The sequence below is a fragment of the Danio aesculapii genome, chromosome 6, assembly GCF_903798145.1.
Source record: "Danio aesculapii chromosome 6, fDanAes4.1, whole genome shotgun sequence".
Taxonomy (NCBI): domain Eukaryota; kingdom Metazoa; phylum Chordata; class Actinopteri; order Cypriniformes; family Danionidae; genus Danio; species Danio aesculapii.
The window spans coordinates 20,339,545-20,355,236 of record NC_079440.1 but is presented as its reverse complement, the minus strand read 5'-3'; the positions used below and the strand labels follow the sequence as shown (position 1 = coordinate 20,355,236).

Here is a 15,692-nt window from a genome sequence, read left to right as displayed (position 1 = left end):
TGAACCATTTTAAAATCAAAATTATTTGCCCCTTTAAGCTACTTTTTTTTCGATAGTCTACAGAACAAACCATCGTTATACATTAACTTGCCTAATAACCCTAACCTGCCTAGTTAACCTAATTAACCTAGTTAAGCCGTTAAATGTCACTTTAAGCTGTATAGAAGTGTCTTGAAAACTATCTAGTAAAATATTATTTACTGTCATCATGGCAAAGATGAAATAAATCAGTTTCTATTATGTTTAGAAAAATGTTGAAAAAAAAATCTTTTCTCCACTAACAGAAATTGGGGGATAAATAAACGGGGGGCTCATAAGTCAGAGGGGCTAATAATTATGACTTCAACTGTGTGTGTGTGTGTGTGTGTGTGTGTGTGCGTGCGTGTGTATATATATATATATATATATATATATATATATATATATATATATATATATATATATATATATATATATATATATATATATATATATATATATAAAATCTCATTTTCCCCCACAAGTCCAAAGACATGTGGTATAGGTGAATTGGGTAAGCTAAATTGTCCGTAGTGTATGTGTGGGAAGAAGTGTATGGATGTTTCCCAGTGATGGGTTGCAGCTGGAAGGGCATCCACTGGGTAAAACATATGCTGGATAAGTTGGCGGTTCATTCCACTGTGGCGACCTCAGATTAATAAAGGGACTACGCTAAAAGAAAATAAATATCCAGTATATGTATATGTGTGTGTGTGTGTGTGTGTGTGTGTGTGTATATATGTGTATATATATATATATATATATATATATATATATATATATATATATATATATATATATATACAAAACATATATAATATATTACAGTTAAAAGTAAAGTGACATTCAGGACTGATTGAGTGTGACGGTCTCCAGCATGACCCAGCATGTCCATCCTGGCATTACATAAGTGAACATGTGATGTACTCAGCAGATAATAATGACTGCCCAAGGAATCTAAAACAGGTGATTAAATCAGTGACTTCACTATGAGAACACAAACACAAAGTGATAAACAAGAATATGGCAAGTATAACCAAACTAAAAAAGGACGCAGTAGCTAGACAAAAAGAGGCACTTACACAGCAAATAAGATGTTGTCTCATGTAATAACATTTCCATAAATATTTCCATAAAAACAGACGCATCATGGATCTCCACTTTTCCTTTCCAACTTTTCCTCACTTGTCTCTAAATGTGCGTCTAATTTCAAATTAATTTATAATGTAGAGGAGGGATGTTCTTGTTTAACTGCAAATTTGTTGGCATTTAAAATCACACCAGAATAAAGATAACCTTAAACCTACAATATAAAAATAATAAAACCTTAAAAACCTTTATGTCTGGGACACAAAGGATACATTGAATATTGTGATGCTTGTAAATATTCACTATCATTTTATTTTGTATCAATTTTCTGTGATGCCTTGGAGTTTAACTAAAATGTGACAATACCAACTAAAGAATATTAAACCTTTGATTAATAATAATAAAAATAACACTAGGATTAAAAATGAATGAATGTGTGTTTACATTGTAAATTATTTTCAATAATGAGGGTTTCATTAGCACAGGCTACACCCAATTAATTCACCAAGACATTTATTTACATCAGCAGTGTTTTGTCTTGCTGTATTTTAGTTCCATTTTAATATTATTTACCAAATCTCCTTTTTAACTCAAATGACTTTCATTGTATGTACAAAAGCTGCTTGTTCTCGCATGCGCTATGTGGTTCACAGAACTGAAAAAAAACAAACAAATAGTTTTGAACCGTATGGGGGTTTATAATGATGAAAAAAAAATCTATTTTGGCCATTTTTTTGTCTAATGTGGACCTGACAGTGTGTCACTTCCTGTTTATTTCAAGTCACACCTAACAATAGCACAACACAATAACACAAGCTATTGTTAAACGTTTCCATTAATCGTGTTAGGAAACAACACTTCCTTCTGCTAAATCTGCTCTGGCTCAGATCATGTCAATTCACTGAGGATGTACTCTTCATATGGAAAATGAAAAGAAATTATAGATGTCAAAGATGCTCACATGAGATCTGGTCGGTGTCTGTGGATGATGGCACAAAAGGCCAGTCCATCTCTGAAGGACGAAGTCATGTTTGTAATGTCCACATTTTTGTAACTTTCGCACTGGTTCCTGCACCAGTCCTGCAAAGCTTTCAGAGAGCCCATGGTCCAGATTCAATCACAAAATCCACACGTATATCCTGAATCTGATATTGAAATACACATGAAGACCCAGAAGTTCACGATTTCCACATGCCTCTGCCCAGTACAGTTGGATCCCGCTGTCTGAAAACACAACGATCCCATTCGATCAACGTAAAGTTAAGCAGTGTGAGCAAAGATCAGGAGAGATTTGCCCGGACCGCATTTGAGCCACAGAAATCAACCCGAACAAACGGAATCAAACTCCAACTTCAGTTACACACTTGACTAATAGTCTTCCAAAAATATACATCAATGACAATCCGATTTGCCCGTTAAACTTTAAATAAATAAACAATTAAAACTTAGGATAAAGTAGGCCTAACAGTTTTATATTCTTTTAGGCGTAACGTTTTACGCTACTGACCGTACTGACGAATTTGCCGTACAGAAGCGTATGGCAAGAATTCCACCTTCAAAATAAAAGTCGGGTCCCATTTGAATGCGAAGCAAACCTTCCACTGTTATTCTTTCTTTGCCTAGTCGGACTTGATGTTTTTACTAACACATTTTTATGTTTAATTCCGATTTTTTCTTATTTTTCACTTGTTTCAAACAGTAATGATATAATAAAGCTTATTATAAAAATAATAAAACTTTAAAAACAAGTTTGACTTGAACACAAAAAACACATTAATAATCTGATTATTGTAAATATTTACTAGAATTATTTTGTATAGATTTTCTGTTATGGCAAGAACTCCATCTTCAAAATAAATTGTTTTTATTTTCACATTTTCCAGATATTTTTTCTTATTTTAAGTAGGAGTTAATGTAAACGTTTTTATCAAAGATCCATTATGGAGGACAAAGTCTGCAAAACAAAAAATGAATAAATATAATAAATAAATAAATGAGTACATAAAGCAATAAATTCCTGCAGAAATAAAACTATAAATAAATAAATACGCAAAAAGTAATTAAATATATATAAAAATCTCCAAATTCCTCCATAAATAAATATATAAATAATTAATAGTGCGGGTAGATAAATAATTTAATAGTTTACATGAATGTTGGTGAAATAAGAAAATGCTAAACTGAAAGTAGATTTCCTCAAAGTATACGTAAAAAAGTAGCTCTTTTAAAAGTACTCAAGAGTAGTGAGTAGTGAGTATTATGTTGTAAAAAGCTGATGCATTTACATGTAATTTGTGGATGTGTAAATGTAACATTAGGTAGTACATTTAGTTATTGCCCAGCAGGCGCACAATTTCATAAGATGTTAATATTAGGTTAGATTTAGGTTGTGATGTCAGGTGACCAAAATTCAATGTCTAGCCAGTGTCTAAGGACAACGTTATTTTGGTGTCCAATAACAACGTGAAATGACGTTGATATTTGGTTGATTTTAGGTTGTGTTGTGAAGTGACCACAATCCAACGTTGAGCCAATATCTTAAATCAACGTCATTCATTCATTCATTCATTCATTCATTCATTCATTTTCTTTACGGCTTAGTCCCTTTATTAATCTGGGGTCACCACAGTGGAATGAAATGCCAATTTATCCAGCATATGTTTTATGCAGCAGATGCCCTTCCAGCTGCAAACACCCATACACTCCCATTCACACATATGGACGATTTAGCTACCCAATTCACCTGTACCACATGTCTTTGGACTTGTGGGGGAAACCGGAGCACACGGAGGAAACCCACGCGAACACAGGGAGAACATGCAAACTCCACACAGAAATGCCAACTGACCCAGCTGAGGCTCGAACCAGCGACCTGTGAGGCGAGAGCGCTACCCACTGCGCCACCGTGCTGCCCAAGCAACGTCAAAAACTGACGTCATGTTGGTAACGTCCACACAACATCAATCTGTAACATCATTAGACTTTGATATTTGGTTGATTTTAGGTTGAAAGTTGGACATTGACGTCGGCATGATGTTTAGTTCTGATGTCAATCCGATTTCCATTTCCAAACAAAATGCAAAGTTGGGGTACAACATGTCATGTTGATGTCTTGTGCCTGCTAGGTGTTTAAAGCCATTTCAGTCATGCATCTAAACAGTCTATGGGTCATTGTGTATGACGATTTTGGACATATGCTTGGACTCTTTTCATGCTTCCAAACAGTTTGCTGCAATTTTAAATCGCCCATGTCTTGAGGTAGTTCATTATGATGCGATTTGATTAGACAGGAATCACAGGACTGATTTTTCTAATCCCCATACACAAGAAAAAATAAAGTAGTGATTGCAAGTTGAAGTAGTGGAGTAAAGGTACGAATACTGCACCAAAAATTTACTCAAGAGAAAGTAAAAGTACACATTTTAAAAACTGCTAAGTAAATTACAATTCCTGAAAAAACTACTCAATTACAGTAATTTGAGTATTTGTAATATGTTACTTTACACCACTGATATGCACAAGGATCTTTTTTTCCACACCATGTCTTTAAAATATGAAAATTCATTTTACCCCAGTATTTTTAATGGAGTCTCTGCGCTAGCCTGCTGCTTATGACGGCACCTGCATTGAACGATCTTTCGTCACTTGGATCCTTGCGTCAACCTAATGGATGCTGAAGTCTATTTAACTGATTATATTTGAATTACATTACAACATCGATGCTGTAAAAGGAACCTTATGAAATTGAAATTTTGATAAGAAATCGTCACATAATGGCTGAAAAACACTAGCTCTGCATATAGCCCATTCATTTTTGAACGTAATTCCGTATTTACTTTTCCTCAGCTCAACATGCTAATGAGAGGGTGTCTATCAATTCACATCTAAATATATTTTTCCAAACTAATTTACATGCTGTGAATATCAATAAAATTTTAATTTTAAATAAAATTTCTGAAAAGCTGATATAATTTGTATTTTAGTTTTATTTATTATAGTACATAAAGATAATAAAATCAGTTTTTTTTTATTAGTTCATGTTTATTTTAGTTTACACTTGATTTTGGTTTAGGTCTAGTTAATTATAATAGCTCTAATATACAATGTATTAAAAAGTAAGAATAAAGAAACAACACTCATATAAAGTTAATTCAGAGTTGGTTATCCTAATGATTTGTGTAATGTTTAAAATATCCACCATACTGATGATTGAACCAAAATGTTTCAATGGACAACCATTCATTGTTGTCGTCCAACCCAACCGAACACCACACATGCGCATTAAGAGCAGCTCCACAGCTCTACGATCCTGCCCCGTTGGTGGCAGTAAAGCACGAGTAGCTTGTTTGACAGCCGCCAAAGAAAGACAAAGAAGTCTCGCAGCAAATTCTTTCAGGATCGTAGTTGTCATATTCACTGCGAATTCTTCGTTTTACTCGCTGTAACAATGTCTGACGACAGAGCTGAACGATCAGATGGACGGATAGTGAAGATGGAGGTTGACTACAGTGCCACTGTAGACGAACGCCTTCCTGAGTGTGAGAAAATGGCCAGTGTAAGTGTGAATGAGCGGCTGAGTCATGCTACATGCTAAAGCTAACGTTCATCCAGCAGTACACGAGGAACTTATTAAATATAACTTCTGTTGTAGACGATAGCTGTAGGGAAAATGTGTGGAAAATATCCTTCCAGAAAACTGCTAAAGAGTTAATTGAGTTTTAGTTATAGGAATCGAATGTAGTTATTCGTGCTCATGTATCGTAGTTTACATTTCACAATTAACGATACTAAAATTACTCAGTATACAGAGATATAACAGAAAAAAACGGTAACATAATGCTGTGTGTTTAAAGGATGGCAGACTACAGGAGGCAGTCGAGAGTCTGCTGTCACTAGAGAAGCAAACAAGAACGGTAAGTGTCTTGCATTTAGTTTTATGCATTGAAATTATTAGCTTTTAAAATGCTCAATTTTATCTGTGTAATTGTTTTTCAGGCTTCAGATATGGTGTCTACCTCCAGGATCCTGGTTGCAATAGTTCAATTATGCTATGATGCCAAAGACTGGGATGCTCTGAACGAAAACATCATGCTGCTATCTAAGAGAAGAAGCCAACTGAAGCAGGTAGGCACGCTGTCATGAACATATCATAGAGAGCCTGTGACTGAGACCACAATGCCTAGTAATAATGTTTTTTAACCACCAGCTATTCTATATAAGCACCTCTTTGGATAGAATATGGAGATACATTTACTATGTTAGATCACAGTCTCATACCAGATAAGTAAGATCCAGCCCCAGATGCCAGATCTTGTCAGTAAATGTCAGTTTCTCCAGGCATTTGGACAAGTCAGCAGAGTTTCCAATACCCAAACCTGTTAACCAGTATTCAACTGAATTAACAGTCTACTATCAGTGTAGGAGTTGACTGTGGAAGGAAGTCAGGGTAAAGTGAAAGTAGGAGACGGAGTGATGATATATAAAAAAAGCAGGGTTTATTGAATAATCTTAGTTTCATGTGTTTTGGTGCTCTCTCATACTTTGTCTGGACAGCACAAACAACAAATGTTATTATACATGAGGCCACAACACCTTGAATTAGAGACATGCCCTCAAATCTCATATCAGTGGAGAGGAACATTTCATGAAACACCATCAAAATAAGACTAAACAATGGACAAAGCACTTAAAGCAGAACAAGTATTAAGAAATATATAAATCAATAAATGATTAATATAATAAGTGATTAACATGGATGAATTAAAAATATGAATAAAAGAAATGGATGTCTAAATGATACCTAAGATTTATAAATGATTATATAACTATAACTGAAATTATCAATGCAAACAAATAATAAAAAATAAAGAATATGGAATTAATTTAAAGCACACACAGGTTATTTCAAATTTCAGATTCTACGAGTATATTAACTAATCATGTTATGTAACCATATGTCCTTGGACAATTTTCCCAATTTCTGTAAAACAGAAACAGTAACTTTTACAACACATTTTACAATGTAGATTGTGTCAAAACAGCTAAACATAGACCAAGAAAAGAGAATAAAAGTGATTACAATATTTCAGATTGTGGAACGTTTAAGCATATTAAGCAGGGAGCAGAGTTGTGATAGAATACTGGTGTAGTTCTAGTTGAAACTCATTCAATTCAGTACAAAACAAATGTCACTGCTGAAGGAGACTCAGTGCAGCAGGTCTCTTGCCCTGCCTATTTCAACCATTAGCTCTGCTGGTAATCTGGAGGATTTAGGCAAACACAGCAGCACGGCGATGTGTCTAAATGAACTCCACTGATAAAAGACTAAGTCGCCATTCTCCAGTTCTCATACAGCTCTCCTGACAAAAATGCTTGCTGCACACCTACAGCTTTGCTGTATCGGCCCTGACAGGATCGCGGGGAAAAACATGCAACAAACCCAGTGGATCATAGAAACAAACACATGCGACCCTTCATGAACGGCTAAATAATGTGTGCTGTGGATCAGTGGACGCGGTCTCACCCAGTCATCGACACAGGGTCTCACAGCTTGGCACTGGCAGGTCTGTCTTGCCTTCGGAAAGTATGCGCAGTCATGAATAATTAAGAAGCAGACTCTTCTCATATGATAAGAAAACTCCACTATGAATAATAATGAGAAACTGACGTGTCATTACTCCACTTGCAGTTTTGTGCTACGTCATCAATTTTGATCTCGCCCCAAAACCCGGAAGATTAAAATAACTGACAAAAGCTCAAAATTATCCAGTTTTCCCCACAATTAAAGCTAACCGGTGCCAATATTGTCTTAAGTGATGCTCAACACACACAAATCTGTTAAAATCTCAAAAAAAGTACTCAAGGGTTTCTTGAAATTAAAATAGTTGCTCCATTGACCCCAGATAATGAAGCCAAAGGCGACAGCGGCAAGGAACCAAAGCTCCACCAATTGACAGAAGTGTAGAGATATGGTCTAAATTATGTAGGAGAGCTTGAGAATGATAAGTATCCATTGTGGAGAAGTTGCCAGTCCAAGTAGGTCATCAAGTGGGTGTTTAGACTAGCTGTAGACATCTATACAATGGTTTGTCAATCTTCGCAGGAATCACTCTTGTGCTCTTGACTCATAAATGACCACGACAAACGGAAAGAAGAAACATGTGTAGTTCAAATTGCAGTCATGCTGGTAGTGTTTCTACAACTTTCCACGAAAAAAAAAAAAATGATAGGGATTCATTAAACGAGTCCAAAGTGAGAGCATCACATTTCCAGTCAATCCCTCTTATTAAAGTATTAAAAACACTGTTGCAACTTTATTACAGTTTGAAAAACTTTGACGAGATTTAACTGTTGAACTTTTTATATGTTTTATAAGACTGCTAATTTCTTTTTACAGGCTGTTGCAAAGATGGTACAGGAATGTTACAAGTATGTTGACGCTATGAGTGACTTGTCAATCAAACTACGTCTCATCGACACGCTTCGCACAGTCACTGCTGGAAAGGTCTCTACTCTTCATTTTAGATGCATGTTCTCTGTTATAGTGATTTGCTTTATACTTTCATCATATTTTATATATATATATATATATATATATATATATATATATATATCAATGTTCTGCAGATATATGTGGAGATTGAACGTGCCAGACTGACTAAAACACTGGCCCAAATCAAGGAGCAAAGTGGAGACGTGAAAGAGGCTGCAGCCATTCTGCAGGAGTTGCAGGTGAGTTCGAACTAAAAATTAGCTTGTATTGAAAGTCTAAAGTGAACTGGAAGTTGCTTAAACTTTTATTTCATCATGTTGGATGTACTTCCAACTGAAATGAAATATTGAGTAGGAGGCAGGGCTTTATTTTGCTTATCTTTCAAGGCAATGCTTTAATTTTAATGTTCTTTTTTAAGCTTAAATATTTATTTTCATATTTATCTAGCATTTATATTTATTTTAGCCTCATGTCAATTATAAAAAAAATGTAATAGTTTGTTACAATAACAATGCCATCTCATAGTCCAAACACTCTTGTAAAATTTCACAAACTACATGAAAGTTATATATGTTAGTTATACAAGTTCTAAATTAGGTTTACCTGAAATTCCATAGCTTACATTAATGTGAGTCTATGTGAAATTTTTAAGTTTTAATTTGTAAAATTGCAGATTAATGTTTTATTTGATACAACTATTAAGTTCTTAATTTAAATGTTTTAATGGATTATATAACAGTTACATAAAATTAACAAGTTAAGCCAACGGACTTATTTGTAACACTAAGATTATAAATCTAGTAAAGAAGAATGTAATCATTTACAGATAAACAAATGGATGTCAGGTTTGTGAAGTATTATCAACCATAAATGCTTTCATGTATTCTTACATTAAACGGTACATTTATAAAAGTGAAGTTTACGTGTTTGATCCAGTGTCTCAGCCTAAATGAGCTTTTTGTTAAACCCAATGCATTTTTAAATCCACATTTCTCATGCATTCTCTGCAGGTCGAGACATATGGTTCAATGGAGAAGAAAGAGAAGGCGGAGTTCATTCTGGAGCAGATGAGGCTGTGTATTGCTGTCAAGGACTACATACGCACACAGATCATTAGCAAAAAAATCAACACAAAGTTCTTCCAAGAGGAAGGCACTGAGGTTTGCATCCTTTTTTTTTGAAGAACTTTTAATTCATAATCTTTAGAAAGAAATTCATTTTAATTTTAATGTAACGTTTTGCTTTCTTTTAATGTGTAGGAATTGAAATTGAAATATTATAATCTGATGATTCAAGTTGATCAGCATGAGGGCTCCTACTTGTCCATATGTAAACACTACAGAGCCATATATGACACTCCTTGTATCCTGGAAGACTCATCCAAATGGCAGCAGGTACCTTGTTTGCATTATAATCCCTGTCTTACACATTATATTTAATATTTAGCTTTACTGTTTGCTTAATTTGCTGTCTGGTCTGTTCTTTTATTTTATTTCAGGCTCTGAAGAGTGTTGTGCTCTATGTGATTTTGGCACCGTACGACAATGAACAGTCTGATTTGGTTCATAGAATCAGCACTGACAAGAAACTAGAGGATATACCCAAATACAGGTAATTAGACAATTAAAAACACTACATGTTTTTGACAAGAGCTCAGAGATGTGATTTGGTTTATTTGAGTCATAAGCGTAATATAGAGGTTGCAGGTGGAGGAGTTGATCTGTCGTCTTCCTTTTTGGTATAGGGATCTCCTAAAACAATTCACCACCATGGAGCTGATGCGCTGGTCATCTGTAGTGGAGGATTATGGGAAGGAACTGAGGGAGGGTTCCATGGGAACTCCAGACACTGATGTCTTCACCTGCACAGAAGAGGGGGAGAAGAGATGGAAAGATCTGAAAAACAGAGTGGTAGAACATGTGAGTTTTGTTTTATTTTTTGTAAAATAGGAAGCCAGAAATATTTAGCATTTGATGCACAGTAGGCAAGGCAAGATGAGTAAGTCTCGAGGAAGTTGAAGGGGTTTAATGTGGATAGGCCTCTTCTTAGTACATTTAGTTCTTTTATTGAGTCTCTTAATTTTTCAGTAATATGCTGGTATGGTAATTTGAGGGTGACAAGTAAAAACAGACTTTTAGAAATTGTTCATCAATCTCAAAAGATCTTGGGCATAAATCTTAACAGTATTGGACAAGTGTATGAGGAGAGAGTCATAAAGAAGGCTATGTCCATTTTAGCAGATGAGAACCACCCACTTTATTTAAAGTTTTGTTTCTTGCCATCAGGCAGAAGGTATACTTATTCTCGACGGGCAAGGTCCAACAGATATTTGTATTCATTTGTTCCAACTGCAGTTGGGTTACTAAACAAGCTTTAAGTGATTATTGTATTGTTTACTGTTATTTTATGTTGTCGAGTGTGACTTGTTGCTGTCAACTGTCGGCTATTGCAGTGAACCAAATTGCCCTTCGGGGACAATAAAGTTTATTTATATAGCACATTTCATACACAATGGTAATTCAAAGTGCTTTACATAAACAAGATTAAAAGGCACAAGAAAATAAAATGATTAAAAGAAAAAGGATTATAAACAGATTAAAATGTGTTAAAATAGGTTATAAAAGCATGAAAAAGAAAAGAAAGACATAATTGTGCGATGTAGCACAGTGCTCATTCGGTAAAGGCACAGCTAAACAGATGTGTTTTCAGTCTTGATTTGAATGTGCCTAATGTTGGAGCACATCTGATCATTTCTGGAAGCTGGTTTCAGCAGCAGGGTGCATAGCGGTAGCTGAAGGTGGATGCACCCTGCTTTGAGTAACTCTTGTAATTTCTAATTTATTTGATCCTAATGATCTGAGTGATCTGTTAGGATAGTGAGCATATCTATAATGTATTGAGGTCCTAGGCCATTTAGTGATTTAAAGGACAAGGAGTAATACTTTAAAATCTGTTCTAAAAGTAACTGGGAGCCAGTGCAAAGACCTGAGAATAGGTGTAATGTGCTTGGATTTTCTGGTTCTCGTCAGAATCCAGGCAGCAGTGTTATGGATGAGCTGACTGTCTTTTAGAGAAGGCCAGTGAGGAATCCATTACAGTAATCCACCCTGTACCATAAAGTTGAACCACTGGACTCTGAAGCCATGCAGTACTGTATGAGATCTATCTATTTAGTTAAAATTAACAAAGTGTTGTATAATGCTACCAATATTAATCCATATTAATGTACAATAATTATGTTAAACCATCAAGGCTCTATTATATTTATTTTACAGAAATGTGCAGGGTGCTTTAAAGATTTATGAAGGGTTCCTAAAAATCGAAATAAGTGGGTTTAAGCGTTTATGATCAGGTTAGGAGCAGAAATTCAGATTTCTAGGATTTAATTTAATTATTTGGTTTCTTCTCATTACAGAATGGTGAAATCGGTGTTGCACATTACATTCTCAAATCCGCAAACACATGCTACAAACTCAGAGCAGATGCTTTTCCACACTAAATGACTTTTGCATTTATGCCAAATTATAGCATTCCAAAATTCCAGTTATTTGTATGCAAGCATAGCTTTAAAGGCTTAACGGTGTCTACTTTTATACTAGTACCTAGACTGAAAAAAAGATGATGATTCTTTTGGTTTACTTAATTTTTTTAAGTGGTTGTAAACAATTTATTTGGACCTAATTTAAACAAACAAATTAAGTTGAACAGTACTAAATTTAATTTGTTTTAATTTAACACATAAATTGCTTGCAACAATTCAGCAGACATAATTTTTTTCAGTGTAAATGGTCATGCATGTACAGTATGTATATCCTATATGCAAACATCAGCATTATTCCCATCCGAAAAACATTCAAACTTAGTTATTAGCTGTGCCCAGGTTTAAGATTTTGGATTTTATTATAGCAAAAAGTAGGGCTGTGCGTTGCCACATCATGAGGAAATACAACAACCAGCACCTAAAAAAAGCACCACAGGTGGCCATATGAGGAGTGTCTTGCATAAAAATTTAACTGATAGTATTGCCAATGACACTCCGTCTAGTAAATGTTGGCGTAAGTTAATATGTTTTCGCAGTTACACTCACATCAGCAAGAAGCTGAATCTTGACTATAAAATTAAATTACAATTACAATATCTGTCAGAAAAATCACAATTAGATATTTTCCCAAATCGCACAGCCCTAGAAAAAAGTAATGCGAGTGAACTGTGTACAAAGTTTTAGGAACTTGATTGCTTTTCACTTCTGCCCTAATACAATTATGGAAAAATATGGAACATAATCTGCATGAATTGAACAATTTATCAGGGGTAATTATTTGGTCACCATATACAATGCATAAATGTTTCAATAGGTACAATATGTTTTGGCTAATCACTAATCTACTTTTCTTGTTGTTGTTTCTTCTCTGTATTTGACTTATGATTTGTTATGTTGAAATTTGTGGTTGGATTAAAAACATCTGGCAAATCATTAAATATAAATGTCATATTTCTGTCATTGAAATGAAAAATTGTGTTTCTCCATTACCAGAACATCAGAATAATGGCAAAATATTACACAAGCATCACAATGGGGAGAATGGCAGCACTGCTCGACCTCTCTATTGATGTGAGTTCTGATGATTTTCTCCATTTGTTAGAGAGAGTTTTTTTCACAGTGATAAGTAGGAATCAGGATTTAAAACAATTGAACAAAATACTAGTTTTCAACATTCATGTCTGTTCTTGTAGGAATCAGAGGAGTTCTTATCAAACTTGGTTGTCAACAAGACCATCTATGCAAAAGTGGACCGCCTCGCTGGCATTATAAATTTCCAGCGGCCGAAAGACCCTAACGATCTTCTGAATGACTGGTCTCAAAAATTGAACTCTCTCATGTCTCTGGTCAACAAAACCACTCATCTCATTGCCAAAGAAGAGATGATCCACAACCTCCAGTAGAGCCAGTTCCTGGTACACGTTTTGTCCTTTCTTCACCTGATATGTTTGATTGAACGAATGTTAAATAAACTTTTTGTCAACGTGTCTGCTTGCATTCATTAATCAACAATGAGGTTACATGTATTTAGACTGGGAACAATATAAGTCGATGGTTTCCAAGGTTTTATGATGCACTTAAAGAGATTGTTCACCCAAAAATATAAACCATCACTGTTTACTCAATCTTTACTTGTTTCAAATAGTGTTTTTGTTCTGTTGACCACAAAAGCGGATATATTGGAAACCTTTAACCTTCCATAGTATTTGTTTTTCCTATTTTGAAAGCCAATGGTTACAGGTCTCCAAAATAATTCCAATTGTCTTTTTTTATGCTTATGAAAGAAAAATCTAACTCAAACTGGTGTGTAACAGGTGGGTAAATAATAACAGAATTGTAATTTTTTTTGGTGAACTATCCTTTTAATTTTTCTGCTACGTTTTGTTTGGGACCTCTGTCTGTAAATGTCTAGGGAAAAAATGACTAAGCTCCTTATGAAGCCTTCGAAAATTGGTTACACACAATCCTGCTATTTGCATTAAGTAAATGTCTTGTGTTTCTTTACCTTATTGTGGAATATAAATCGCATAGTAAGATTCATATTAAAAGTTTTTGGAGAAATCTTGGTTTGTTAATTTACTATTTGGGGGAAATACTGTAGGTTAAAACAAAGACAACAGCAAGAAATTAGTGCATCCCTGAGGAGCGTGATTTTGAACTGATCAATTCAGTGACCCATTCATTGTGACTAGCTTGTTCTATTTCATGTGTAAAAGTATCTTTTCATTCAACATTCAACCCCTGGTCATTAAGCAGTCTGAATTTATCTAGATGTAAACTTCTGTTTCCTCTGCAGTGGATTTTGTCCATACTCATTTTGTTTGATTAATTAATTAGTAGTTTAATAGAATAAAACTAGAATTAGTTTAATAAAATGTAAGAATTTGAAAAAAAGATTTTAACGATTATGTATTTATTTTAAAGATTACGTATTTAATGTTTAGGAAAGAGTTATAAAAGCAACAAATGACTTGGAAAGATGGCAAGTGTCACACTTGAAAGAACAATGATATAGAATGCATTTACATGTTCAATTAGATGTTCAAATAGATATGGCATTTTTTATTCAAAAACTACGATAATTTCATACATAAATTAGTAATAGAAGCTGTGATTTTGCCATGAAATATTTTGCCATTATAAATAAACTTTTGCCATGGTATATTAATACAGTTCAAAAAAATGTAGTACAGATGTTTTCTACTACTGTAGTAAACAGTAGTACCATATGTGATGCCAAAAAAGTTACCTTCTACAGTGCTTTATGAAAAACAGTAATTTAACATCGTTAAAAGGATTTAACACTTAAAAAATGATGCTTTCTGTTTGTTAAACCTACTTAGTTAAAATAAGCCGAAACAACACAATGCTTGAGTTTATTTTTGGAATAAAGTAGTAAAGTTGATTTATGTTCAATCCACTTAAATTTGTAAAAACGATTAAGTTAACTTAATTTGTGTTGTGACAACATGAAGGAATTTTGTGGAACCCTGCATTTTTTACAGGGAATTATTAGTAACAAAGTGGTTCAACAATTAAAACAAGTTCAATACATTACAAAAAAAAAGCAATGTTGTAACAAAAAAGCAAAGTTTCACAAAATAAAGTTTCACAAAAAAAAGCAATGTTGTTTTTTGATATATATAACTACACTTAATGCTGCAATGATACATTTTTAAGTTAGTTCTTATTTTGTTTCTATTTACTAATTGTTTCTATTTACTCAGGGGTGGACTTAACCAATAAGCGAGGTAAGCAGCTGCTTAGGGCCCCATGGGAATTAGGGGGCCCCGAACAATGCTAAGAAGCCAATATTAATCATATACAGTTGAAGTCAGAATTATTAGACCCCCTGAATTATTAGCCCCCCTATTTAATTTTTCCCCAATTTCTGTTTAACAGAGAGATTTTTTTCAGCACATTTCTAAACATAAAAGTTTTAAGAACTCATTTCTAATTGATTTATTTTATCTTTGCCATGATGACAGTAAATAATATTTAACTAGATATTTTTCAAGACACTTCTATGCAGCTTAATATGACATTTAAAGG

The 15,692-nt window shown here is 34.2% G+C and overlaps 2 protein-coding genes across 3 annotated transcripts in view; one reads left to right on the top strand and one right to left on the bottom strand.

The window, feature by feature from the left end:
• The window catches only part of micall1a (MICAL-like 1a), a 33,225-nt gene extending 30,600 nt beyond the window's left edge, over positions 1-2,625 (bottom strand). For both annotated transcript variants that reach the window (XM_056459752.1, XM_056459753.1), the window contains exon 1: positions 2,069-2,625. In XM_056459752.1, coding sequence (XP_056315727.1) covers positions 2,069-2,211 — 143 coding nt within the window. In that variant the 5' untranslated portion in view covers positions 2,212-2,625. The remainder of the gene's footprint in view (positions 1-2,068) is intronic.
• A 2,820-nt stretch (positions 2,626-5,445) lies between these two features.
• On the top strand, positions 5,446-14,201 carry psmd12 (proteasome 26S subunit, non-ATPase 12). The gene is made up of 11 exons (XM_056459751.1): positions 5,446-5,662; positions 5,961-6,020; positions 6,103-6,231; positions 8,504-8,611; positions 8,734-8,838; positions 9,610-9,759; positions 9,859-9,993; positions 10,098-10,210; positions 10,344-10,518; positions 13,134-13,211; positions 13,334-14,201. The coding sequence occupies exons 1-11, from the start codon at positions 5,555-5,557 to the stop codon at positions 13,541-13,543; spliced, it is 1,371 nt and encodes a 456-aa protein (XP_056315726.1). The 5' UTR covers positions 5,446-5,554; the 3' UTR covers positions 13,544-14,201.
• The last annotated feature ends 1,491 nt before the right edge of the window (positions 14,202-15,692 follow it).